Genomic DNA, 12546 nt, shown 5'->3' on the forward strand with positions numbered 1-12546 from the left:
TTTTTTGATGGGATAGGGAAGGAAACAACTTGCACAGCTGAACTTCATTTGTCTCTGTCTGTCATTCCTTTCAGATTGGTTATTCAGTTCTTTCTCGTGGCAGCTATATACCTCACTCTGGCAGAACTCTCTCACTTCTGCATCATTCACTGCAGTCCCTGGAGTCCATAATGAAGTGTGTGCACATGAGCTGGATGGTGATCCTGGTGGGCCCAGCAGCTGTTGGCAAAACCAGTCTGGTGGAGCTGTTGGCCCACCTCACCGGCCACCAGCTGAAGATCATGGCGATGAACAGCGCAATGGATACGACTGAACTCCTGGGTGGATTTGAGCAGGTAAATACTGTTTTGGTAATATGGCAATATTTCTCCTTCCTACCTAATACATAACCAGTCTGCTGTGGGGTTAGTGTTTGCAAGTGGAGCCTTGGCACCACGGTGTTCTGCATGAACTAACTCCCCAGTGTCCTGTTTGCAGGTTGATATCAACAGGCCGTGGCAGCGCCTCCTGGAAAAAGTGGAGCATGCTGTGAGCACACTTGTAAGGGACGGTCTGCTCCTGGCAGAACTTTGTGCAGATGATGCTGAGCTCCTGCTGCGTGCTTGGAGCAATTTCATCCTGAATTACAAACCCAAATCTCTGGGGGAAGGAGGTGGAAGGGTTACAGCTGAACTAGTGAGCAAGCTGGAGGGAATACTTGTACTTACCCAGCGACTAAACAACAAAATAAATTCTTACACAAAGGCGGGTATGTACGTTAGTTTTCCTTTTTTTTTTTTATCATTGTTTAAAATAAGACATTAATACTCATCAAATTTGATATAACTGGGGGGAAATGATGCAAAAAAGTACCTGTTTAGGGAGTGAAGTGTCAGTCTGTTTTATATTTCTTTGTGCTTGCAAACCTTTTCTGTTTACATGGATTTTGCCTATGGGAGGTTACTGAAGAGCTGGAGGCTCTGCTGTTATGTTCCCCTAAAAAGTAGGAAGCATATATGTTTATTAACAAAATAACTATGATTTTTCTTGAATGGAATGGAAAGCTGCTTCATTAATGTAAGTCTCAGAGGAAGGTGTATTTCCTTTCAGAGTTTGCTCACCTGGTAGAAGAGTTCCGGCATTTCAAGCTGCAGCAGGCCCAGGCTGCTGACTGCAAAAGCCATGGCACTTTTGAGTGGGTAGATGGGATGCTGGTTCAGGCCCTGCAATCTGGAGACTGGCTCTTGATGGACAATGTTAATTTCTGCAAGTAAGAGATTTTAGTGGCCTTTGACTTCCCTGATTAACTTTTCCTCTTACTCACTAGTTCACAACTGAATATTTTGTATTTGATAATAGACAGGAGCAGTAACTTAGATTTTTTGGAAGAGTATCTTCATTCTCAGACAGCTTAGCACTTGACAGTTTTCCTGTTACCTTAACAAGTAACTAACTGTTTGGCTTTTGCTTAAGATTGATACCATTTTGATTTCAGATCAGAAAGGGATCAAATTGATACCTTTTTATGATCACATGAATTTGTTTTGAATGTAGCCCTTCTGTGCTGGACCGCTTGAATGCTTTGCTTGAACCAGGAGGTGTTCTGACCATGAGTGAGAGAGGTGTCATAGATGGCACGATTCCTACAATAGCTCCTCATCCTAACTTCAGGTACTTAATTCAGCTTTTTGTTTTTCCCTTTTTTTTTTTTTTCCCTTTATCAAATAGCAGGTTTAGAATAAAAATGTCATCAGTGAGACAGTTTTTTGATATTTTGAATTCTGTTCAGTTTGCCATGTAGTGTATTGATACTCTCTAGCAGGGAAGAAGACTGCACTGTGGTGAGCATATAAAAGCTTAAGAGGCTTTGCTTTATATCCCTGTTGAAACACAAACTGCTGCACAGGAAAATTCATAGCAGTGTGCCTCTGCCTTGATTTTGCATTTCTAATTTGGGATTTCAGCACTTCTGTGTTTCACTGGATCAAAAGTGAGGATACATATATTGCGGATATTGAAGTCTTGAGATATCTTGAGGTTTTTGATTGGTTATGAAAGCTGGTATATGGGCATAATCATTTTCTTCACAGCTTTTTCCATCCCATATATAAATTTGAGTTTCCTGCAGTGTCAGGACTTAAAAAAACCCTAACAAACCACCCAAATAGACAGTCTGTTCTGTCAGACCTGAAGTAGTCTCTGGGGAAGACGGGAAGAGAATGTAACAGGATTCTGCATAATTTATATCTGTTATAAAGTCATGACAAGGATATTGGTACTCATAATGCTCTGGCTCCTCTGAATTGGAAGCATTCTTGACTTTTCAGAAACCTGTTTTCACTGTGTTGTATCTCAGAAGTATATTTTTCTCCTTGCTTTTAAGAGGTGTCTATTGATAGTATTAACTACTTGTATGTTGAGTACTTCAGTTTTTAGATAGCACAGATTTATTTTAAGCTGTTGCTAAAATTTCTAGAAGCCTTCATAGCTCAGAGGCATAGTCTGACTTTTCATTGTAAGTGGGCAAACAGACATAACTCAGATAATAATGAGTTAAGTCATGCAGAATATCTGTGTCTAATTGCAAAGTATAACTATTCATACAGATTTCTCATTTAAATTCAGTAGCTGTCTCTGGATTTCTAGATATTGTGTCCCCATTTTTATGAAGATCAATTTACTTTATGGAGAAGCAGCTTTGGTAGCTTCAGAGTGATAGTTTAAGGACCTAAGTTACATGTTAAGAATTTAAGGCAATTTAAATGGATGATTGTTGTAGGTCCCTTCCAAATTGAATTAGTCTTTTCTAATACTCAACAGGCTGTTCCTTTCTATGGATCCAGTTCATGGGGAAATATCCAGAGCCATGCGGAATCGTGGGATTGAAATTTACATTCCTGGGGAGAATGATGGAAATATGTTGGACAGTCTGGATTTGAAGCTGCTCCTGCATGGTTTGGGTTTAGTTGGAGATAGTGTCTGTGATGCACTTCTGGCTGTGCATTCAGAAACCAAGGCAGCAATAGCAGGTAAAAAAAGTCTGTTAGGTGTTTTTTAGCAGCATGGGCTCATTACATAAATATGGATGAAATCTTTAGTATTAAATGCTGGTTATTGTGTTATGTGCTGATATAAGTAAGCATATACAACTATAATCAGGTACTTTTGGACTGATTTTTTGCATTCCTGGGAAGTAGGCCCAAGTCATGAAAAAGTGGTATCTACAGTGCTTTGTTAAGGAGGCATCAGACACTGGCACGTGTCTGTTGTCCCTTGCTATCAGGAAGGCAATGTATTCAAAGTGAAAATCAGAACGACAGAGGGTTTGCACAAGTTGTACTTTGCAGCTGAGTTTCATTCATCTCAGCTGTTTGATGTCTTCTTTTGAACGGGTCATCTGTTATTAATAGTCTTGTCAGATTTTCTTATCACCTTGGGAAGAATCCATTCAGCTTTCAGGTCAATAGGATATATTTGTTTTATATCATGACACCTAAAGTAATGTTATTCATATTAAAGGGTTGACAGTTGCTGAACATTCATTTCACTCTAATTGTTGTGTATCTTTCAGGTTCCGTGTCATCTTTGTCACCTTTGCTTCAGGCTGCTGTATTAATTGTGCAGCAAATACAAAGAGGCTTTGGATTAGCGAAGTCTTTTTACAGAGCCTGTTGGGAAGTTTATGGTCGCTCACAACAACTGCAAATCAACCAAAAGGTAAAAAAATTTGAAAGCTTTTCTTAGATCATCTAGATAAGTGAAAAATGTACCTTCATGAGGCTAGTGTTTGAGATCCTCTTTTTCTTAAGTGCCTAAGCAAGAGACTGAAGATGGTGCTCTTGGAGAGATGAACCAAACAATATCCTGTTTGGACTCAGGCTTGTAGTTTGTAACAGCTTCAGCTGAGTCTTTGGGTCATTCATTCTGATGTATCTGTAGCCTGTAACAGTGTGCACACTGTCATCTGTAGATACATTCACTTTCTGTTTGAAACTGCACAGTGTTATTTCACTTCTGGTAGGAATGTTTCTGTAGTTTTATTGTGTACATTATATAGTGTTTGTAGAAGATTTGGTCTACAATAATTTCATAATAAATACACATAACTAAAGAGTTTCCTGAGCTGTGGTGCTTGAATACATGTTACATGTTTGAATGTGACTCTAAACTGCTTTTTGGTTGTTTGTTGTAGCTTGTGTTAGAATTGGTAACGAGGCATGCTTCCTCTCTGGCTTCCCCTGACACTTGGGGTGAGTCCTTGCTAGCAGTGGGATTGTGGCCAGACTCCCTGCCTTCGGGTCTGTTTGCAGCTGAAGACTCACTCCTTTCCACAGTCCAGAGTGATGGACAGGTCCTGATGTATTGTCTGCATAGACTAAACCTCAGAAACTGCAGGTAGGCAGGAAAGTTCTTTTTTCCCTAGTAAATGAGAAACAGTATATGTGAACTATTCATGGCATGTCTTTGTTTCTTGCAAAATCCTGTCTTCATCAAATTGTGCAAGTAGAGACTGTGATTGTCATATTCTGTAGCTGTGTTCCTGTTACCTTTCTGTATAGCCACTGCAAATGCAAGTTCAATTATTTGCTGCTTTATTCTTAAGTCTTCCAAATCATTCAAAATACTTGACTTTTTAATCTTCAGTAAGTGCATTTGACTCAGTTTGAGAGTTGTTTAGCAGAAAATGTGAATGCAAACACTGTAGGTAATAAGAGCCCCAAAATATCTTCCTTCAGTTTTCTTCTAAGATTTAAAACACTTGAGCATTGAACTGATTTAAAGTATACTAATGATTCTCTGGGTTTCCTGTTTTTATGTAATTAATTATTTGTCAGTGATTTTAGGTCCAGTAGCTTCAGGTAAAAACACACTTCCTTCTTCAGACACAGCTGTCTGAAAGAAGCAGAGGCCCCTGTGCAGGGGGTATACGTAAGAATTTTTTAATGATTTCTTGTGCAATATAGCTATTAAATTTTACAGCACTGGGGCAAAAATTTCATTTCTACCTTCTCTGCTTTAAACCTACTCTGGACAGGTATTGTAGGTTGAGCTGTGAAAGTCTGTATTAAGATAAAATTTGAAATTGTAAACTCTTAGCAGTAGGCTGCATTGTTTGCTATTTTTGTTTGGTTTTGTTGATTTTTTTTTTTCAATGACACTTCTTTTCCTATCTGTGTCATTTTTAATTGAACTTTGCATATCATTCTGGTTGACAAATCAGTTAGAATTTCTCAGTGAAATTCTGTGCATATTCTCTTGGGATAGTGCATTAATGTTTCGCAACAGTGTGCTGCTAATAGTAGGCACCGCCAACTGATTTGAGGTTGGAACTGGTTTTAAAGCTAAATAATGGAGGAAAGATTGTTGCATTGCTACACTGATGCCTAAAGATGGTTGCATAGCTTTACCTGCAAAATATATTTTTGCCTGCATCTGGCAGTTTGAGCCCTTGATTGCTGGACTTCTTTGTGTTTCAGGACATTACCAGTGACTCTGCAAGATCTTAAGAAAGTTATGCAGTCCACTAATCCCGAGAGTCTCAAGTTCAGTGCTGTAGAGATAGATCCAAACTGGATGGACAAAATGGAAGTTCTCCAGGCTTCAGTGAAATTTTTTATAGCAAAGGCAACCAATCAAGATTGGAAATTAAGAGTTAAATGGCTTAACTCCTTAGCCAAAAATCTGCCACAGGTGCTTGGTATGTAATAATTTAACTTTGTTTTGTCTAAGGGCTGAGTTGTTATGTTTTCACAAATCTAAAGTCTTCTATGAAAACATGCAGACCATTCCAAACTATGTCAACTATCCACACTTATTCAAGGGCATGGAGGCTACATGGAGGGGCAGAAACAGGTTGTATATGTTAGGAAAATAAGGAGATTTGGGCTAAACATTATCCTTTATTATTCAACCGTGGATGTAACTTGTGTCACTTCTGGATTAAGTTATTTTTGGATCAGTTTTGGTCTGCGTAAGCAAACATGCCTTTTCACTACTTTTTTAGTAATAGTGAAAGCAGTCAAATGCCTTCTCTGGTGTTAAAATACAAGTGCTTAGAAAGCCAAGAAACTGCAGAACTGAGATTTCCTGAAGCAGCGTTGTCTGGATATTCAGGATAATAGCTGAGATGAGCTATTCACCTAATTACAGAATTAATCCCATTAAACTCATGGAGCATTTAGGCAGGCATTAGTCCAAGTAATTCACACATTTAACTTTCTTCTATGGTCTGAAATCTCAGACTATGCTGTTCCTATATTAATTGCTTCCCCTTTATTTTACTGTCTTTTAGGCAGGTAGGTCTGTAAAGTAGAAAATAGGTCAAAAATTCCTTTAATAAAAAGTGTGCTCTTTCTTTTTCTTATTGTAAAGAAAATACGCTCTCCCCCCCCCCCCCCCCCAAAAAAAAAATGTATTGAGGTGAAGATTTGAAGGTATAAATGGATTTTCACAAACCATATTTTACTAGCATACATGTAGTATCACCAGTTCAACTAGAACTCCTTATAGCATTTATGTCTTCAGCTGTGACATTCTGGTGCTTTTAAGACCTATTGGAGATACAAAATATGACCAACCAGCATATCCAGAGTGCATGCACAGATTTGATTCAGTCTGCTTGTGCTGGCTCAGATGAAGCTATTTTTTCTTGATTTGTACTAAACATTCTTTTAAGCCCGTGTTCTCCCCTCTTCACCTGCAGATTCAGTGCGGATTCAGCTGGAAGCAAGTGCTGTAGCCCTTGGCTGTTTCTATGCCAGTCCCCTCTCATCTGGAGTCAGTAACATGATCAAGTTGCTACAGCCGACTATGACAGGTACTCCTGAAAGAGTTGGACGTAAGACATTGCTTCCTTTATTTGTTCTCTGACTACACTGCAACCCTTCTTAGGAAATGTAGGTAGGAAAACAAAGGCTAAATTCTAAATACTTGTTGCCTTTGTCAAGAACTTGTCAAAAAAGCTCTTGACTTTGTCAAGAAAGTGCAACAAAGAAAACAAACAAAAAAAAAGAAACTCGAACAAATACAAACATTCTTGCTGTCTAGACCAGCAAATATGGCAATAAAGTGCATTCATACTCTTCAAGTTAGAGATGAATGCTCTGCCCATCAGTCCTGGCTATGTATCTGTGACTCAGATGTATTCCTACACCTCATAATGATGTTCTGAAGGGTGAGTCAAATATTCACTGCATTTCTGACTTGATAGTTCGGGTACCCTGGTCTTTTTTTCCTCAGGATTTGTGTTAGCCCGTCTGAAACCCATGGTTTGGCCTGTAATTTTTCCTTGGTGTTTTGTGGGGAGCTCAGACCTATGGCTTCCTTTCCAAGCTTGTTGGATGCATGAAAGCTGCATACAGTGACACTGGGCTTTTATGGATGATCCTGAGTGTCTTGGCTGGACTGAGCCAGATTTGAGTTTCTGAGCTCTGTTTGGGTGCTCTAACCCCTGTTTAATTTATTCTCACTGTTCTATTTTACAGAACCTGCAGACAGCTTTAATGCTTTTCTCTTTGGATATCTGGAAGTGAGAGAGTTTGGCTGCCTTCCTCCTAGGCTGCTTCTTTCTTTTCCTGATGTTCTTGCATAGACAGGGGGACCAAGAAAAGACCTGAGTAATGTTTCACTTCTATCCTGTCTTGTCTCCCTTTCCAGATGAACATGTGATGCCTCTGGATCCAAGATGGAATATGCAGTTTTTGGAGATCATTAGAAATTCAGTGAACTTTGATACAGAAATGGAACATGCAGACCAGCTTCTTATGCTTTTGAAGTCTGCAGCAAATCGGTGGGTTATAAAAAACCCTTGCCTAGAGTGCCCAATGCCTCAGTAATCAATGCTGAGTAAACACTTGAGGTGTCTGCCAAGTGTGTTTTTAGGTTTTGATAGATGTGATCTAAAACATCAGGGAGAGGTTTTTGTACAGGTATTTCAATTCTTTGCTTCTGTTTTCTGTAGATGCATACTAAATACAATTACTTAATATAGGAGCAGAGCTGCCAACATTCCATGCAGGCTGCAGTACTTCTAGGACAAATCAGAACTGTGGGATAACGCATTAAAGAGGCAGAAGCAGCAGTGTGAGATCTCTGACAATAGTTGTCCTGCTTTTGGATTTGGCCTTTTTCCTAATAAGATTAAAAAGTACAGAGATTTTGAAGATAAAGTGTAAGGAAACAACTGCGCACATATCCTGCAGGCTGTGATGTTGCAGCTGTTTAGTAGTTCACTGGTTTTTCTGTCCTGGTGAAGTCAGGAATCTGCTCCTTGTGAAGCTTGCTTCTACAGAAACCATATTCAAGCAGTTAGTTGTGTTAGCACCTCAAACTTCTTCCATAATACACTGAATATATTATGTCACTTTGTGGTTCAAATGCCATGTTGTAGTTCACCAGTTTCATAAGGCCAAGGTTTAAAACAGTACTGGATTGATGAAAACTTTATTTTTACTTCAGGGCAGTGTTATTTCTTGACCGAGAAAAAAGAAGTTACATTGAGAAGAGTTTGATTGCCAGCAAAAAGCCAAGAAACAGTGTCTTAGGAATGTCTCTAGAGTTCCACAAAAGTGAGTTGATTTCTGCTGTTCCTTTTAATTCTGTAGTCAATTTGAAATATGGTTCATTTGCATTGTTATGAAAGGTGTACTTTAAACATGGTGTGCAAAGAAAGAGTATGTGAATGTAAAGCAGTCAAATGGGAACTAGTGTGGTATCTAACACATTATTCTTAAATTAGATATACCCTGGGCTACGCTATTTCTGTCCTGCCTCTATGAGATAATCAGTGCATATGATTTTTCTCTTAATTAATTGAACTTCAGGATAACAGTGGAGAGAAACTGGAACTGTGTTCTGTCCTTAGCTAATGAGAATAACCAAATTCTTCAGATGTGTTTTTGTTTTATATAAGTAGGAAGTTTTACTTCTAAAACAAAGGGTAAAATTTAGTGATGAGGTTAGTGTGCTGAATAGAAGCAATTGATCAAGGAATCCCTCATTATGGGTTTTTTTAATATATATATATATAAAATGCATAAAGGTAATAGAGAATTGTGAAAATAATGAAGGACTGACTACTTTTATTGCTTAATTTCTTGGATCTTTTCAGGTTGTGGTTTCTTTCTCAATCATAAGAGATGTTCTAGTGATCAGAAATGGACCCATATATGTTATGTGATATGGCTGGAATATTCAGTCTCTGCCTTTCTTTTCCTCTTCCCCAAACCTCAGATCCAGGAAGTTACAGCAGTCTTCCTCATGGAATCGTGGTCAACCTTGCTGCTTTCTTTGAACTTTGGGATGCATTTGTACTTCACTGGGTGAAGAATACTCAGGTGGCCTTAAGTGACGATGACATGCATGATGTGAGTAGACTTTCCACAGTACATTTATGGAAGTGAAGTGAAATGAGATTGTGTGCAGAACACTGTTTTTAGTTTCAGGGACCATGAAATAAACTGCACTGCTTCTGTTTGTATTCAGAATATGCCTAGCAGTAGGCAAATGACCATGTTTGTTTCAGTGGCTGTATTTGTGCCCTCTAACACCTGTTCAGGATGGCATGAACTGTGCTGTTGGAGTGCCTGTTTCTCTCCACTGGTGATAAACAGAGTCTCCATTTCTCTGTGATAAAAATGTCTGAACCTGGACAGCTGACGTGGAGGCCACAGAGGTGGTTCACTTCTCCCTCTCCCTTTTCAGACCACGAATATAATTTTGCTGAAATCTTGACATTGTAGACTTGGTGCAGGGATTGGTTAGTTCTGGCTGCTGTAGTTCCACCTGCTGGGGTGGTATTTTTAAGAGAACCTGTAGTTGAGTCCTGGTTGTGTAGCACTAAATACAAAACTATTTGGGACTCTGAAGTTAATACAAGTGATGGTAGTTTTGCTTTTCCTCCTGTTTGAAGTAGAGGAAGTGTTGTGTAACCTGCAGCAGTGGTGGCAGCTGCAGCACTGTAATCTCCTTGGCCTGTTCTAGGTTTTGTACTGCTGGCTGTGGCGGGACCGGTTCTGGGCTGTCTCTGACACTGTAACAGCAGATTCACCAGGGCTGTCACTCCTGGCTCTGCACTGGCACTGGGTTATGAAACACCTAATTGACAGAATTCCTCAGATGCTTATTGGATCAGACCAGAACAAGTGAGTAGCTTTGTTTGGTGGCTTTTGATTTGTTTCTGTTAAATGGCTGTATAAATTACTCTTTTCTTTAGCATTATAGCTACTTAGCATTGTTTAATGTCCCAAGTCGTGTTCCACTAGTGATTTGAATAACAACATACTGAGTAGCTGTTTGTTTTTAAAATTTGTGTTTCCTTGCATTGTGCTTCTGCTTGCTCAAATGATCATCTAGAATTTATACCCCTTTAGTGAAAGGATGAGAGAAAGACATTCTTATGCATCCTTTTGCCTTGTTTTTCAAACTTCTGTTAACTGTGGGCTTTTGTCTCCCATCTGTTCCTCCCTTTTTTTTCCCCCGTCTACAAGAATTTCTAGGGAAATTCAATCTGTTTCACAGCAGATTCAGAACTGCTTGGTCAATCCTGCTGGTATTTCAGCCAATATGAAGATACTACAGAAGTCTCTAGGAAGACCCCTTCCTTTTAAGGTACCGATACTGTGTTCGCAAAGGATTTGTATTTCTAGCAATGTCCAGATAGGCTTTAATATATTTACAGCACTTGCTTTCCTGGATGGCAAAACCACAATTATTTTGTGTATGTTAGATTGATTAGAAAGAAGACTTCAGCACATGCTAATGTACATATCTTTTGAGAAATATATCAGTTATCCAGATACAGCATTTCTACTATAAATTATGTTATATATAGAAAATACTTACTTAATACAAAGGGGTTCCTGAACATAAAAATATTACTCCTTACTCTGTTTTGGAGACTTAAGAATATCAATATGCCACTTGCTTATTCAGTCAACATATGTGCATTTATAATATCCTGTGCACTTCCTTTTATACAGCATAGGGTGGGGCTGTCTTATGACTTCCCAAAACAAGGCCTTTTAAGTTTGACAGTTTTGGAGTTTGCCCTTAATATATTTCAGAATTTGTTGTAATTCAATTAAAAAGAAAAACAATAAATCAGTACATCTTCCAAAGAATACAATTCTTGGTTTAAAAGGAGTGTACAAGTAGTCATGTGCAGTCATGTTGGTGACAAGTACTTTAATGACTTTATATAATAGCCTTTATAAAGGATTTAATGACTTTTATCTCTCAAGGATACTCAGCTATCAAAAAATGCACATAGTTACTTTGTGAGACTGAAGAATATTCAGTGCTTACTAAGAATTTGGAGAGATCCAAATGTATTTAGGCATCCAAATTTATCTAATGTTTCTAAGCATCCAAATGTATTAAATTGCAGATGTAAACTGCAATTTCTTGTGAGTGACAATATCTCCTGGTAATTTTTTATTTTTTTGTGTATTTATTGCCATTGATTCATAAAAGTTGCCAAGTTGAAGTACTATTTGTCTGCATGATCTATATAGTTTCTTCATGAAGGAAAAAAACCCTAATTTGACAAGGAGGAATTGTAGCCACCTGTTTCAATTCCTGTCTTCCTGCTACTAAAATACTATTTTTAAGCTATTGTTGCAGGCTTATATATACTTGTACTTCAGTTGTGTGCATGTGAATTTGAAATCTTAGTTTTGTCTGCAGTCACAAATCTTGTTTCTGGTTTTGTTAGAGCTGCTGAAACAAATTGTCCTTTTTGTGTTTCCAGGATAAACTGGGAATGGAATGTTTTTCTCAGTTAAAAGCTCTCAGCAAACCACTGAACATCTTGGAGCTAAGATCAGCATGTGGAGAAAGTAGATGGCAGGAAAAAATGTGCTGTGTGAAAATTGCTGCCACAGGAGTGAAGATGAAGAAAGCATTGCTGCAGGCTGATGGCCTGATAATAAGAGCCAATCATTTAGAAGATGTTAGTCTGGGTAGGTAACACTTGTGAAGAACTCAGTAAGATGATTTCTACAATCTCCATTCTTTTGTACACAGATGGAAAGGATGTTAAACATTCACTGACAAGAAACGTAGTACATGCGTTTATGTACCTCTTATATTCTGTCAAACAGGTGAGCTACAGATATTTTTGGAAGCTGTACATTCACAGCTGAAAGCAGAAGGAGTCACATATAGTTATTCTGAAGAAAGGCTTCCTGAAGACATCATCTCCAAACAGTTAGACCCTGCCTTACTAAACCATCTTTGTAGTCAGGTTCAGATGTGGCCTGCAATGGAATACATAGGGGTGCTCTGGCAGTACAAACTAACAGCAGATTATGTGGCCAAGGCTTGTGCAAGAAGGTAAGAAGTCTGGAGGAAGAACTCCTGTATTCCTTTTATGATATTCCAAATCCCTAGCTAGAAGCTGTAACTCTGGTGCTTTACATCTGCATGTAAATCTGTGTGTATGCATTTTTAATTTATATACAGCTGTGTGTATGTGCATGTATGTCTATGCAGCACACAAATGTATGTGTATTGTGAATCAACACAAGGTGTTTATACTGTGTTGCTGGGGGCAACTGTAGAAAAACT

The 12546-nt window shown here is 38.6% G+C and overlaps 1 protein-coding gene across 4 annotated transcripts in view; it reads left to right on the forward strand.

The window, feature by feature from the left end:
• The window catches only part of MDN1 (midasin AAA ATPase 1), a 92001-nt gene that overhangs the window by 42389 nt on the left and 37066 nt on the right, over positions 1–12546 (forward strand). For all 4 annotated transcript variants that reach the window (XM_033512876.1, XM_033512875.1, XM_033512874.1 and 1 more), the window contains exons 42-57: positions 75–335; positions 478–748; positions 1090–1249; positions 1534–1650; positions 2800–3008; positions 3551–3696; positions 4172–4374; positions 5457–5677; positions 6683–6796; positions 7636–7768; positions 8437–8546; positions 9211–9344; positions 9961–10121; positions 10467–10587; positions 11729–11939; positions 12081–12312. In XM_033512876.1, coding sequence (XP_033368767.1) covers positions 75–335; positions 478–748; positions 1090–1249; positions 1534–1650; positions 2800–3008; positions 3551–3696; positions 4172–4374; positions 5457–5677; positions 6683–6796; positions 7636–7768; positions 8437–8546; positions 9211–9344; positions 9961–10121; positions 10467–10587; positions 11729–11939; positions 12081–12312 — 2804 coding nt within the window. The remainder of the gene's footprint in view (positions 1–74; positions 336–477; positions 749–1089; positions 1250–1533; positions 1651–2799; positions 3009–3550; positions 3697–4171; positions 4375–5456; positions 5678–6682; positions 6797–7635; positions 7769–8436; positions 8547–9210; positions 9345–9960; positions 10122–10466; positions 10588–11728; positions 11940–12080; positions 12313–12546) is intronic.

Source organism: Parus major, chromosome 3 (assembly GCF_001522545.3).
Source record: "Parus major isolate Abel chromosome 3, Parus_major1.1, whole genome shotgun sequence".
Lineage (NCBI taxonomy): Eukaryota > Metazoa > Chordata > Aves > Passeriformes > Paridae > Parus > Parus major.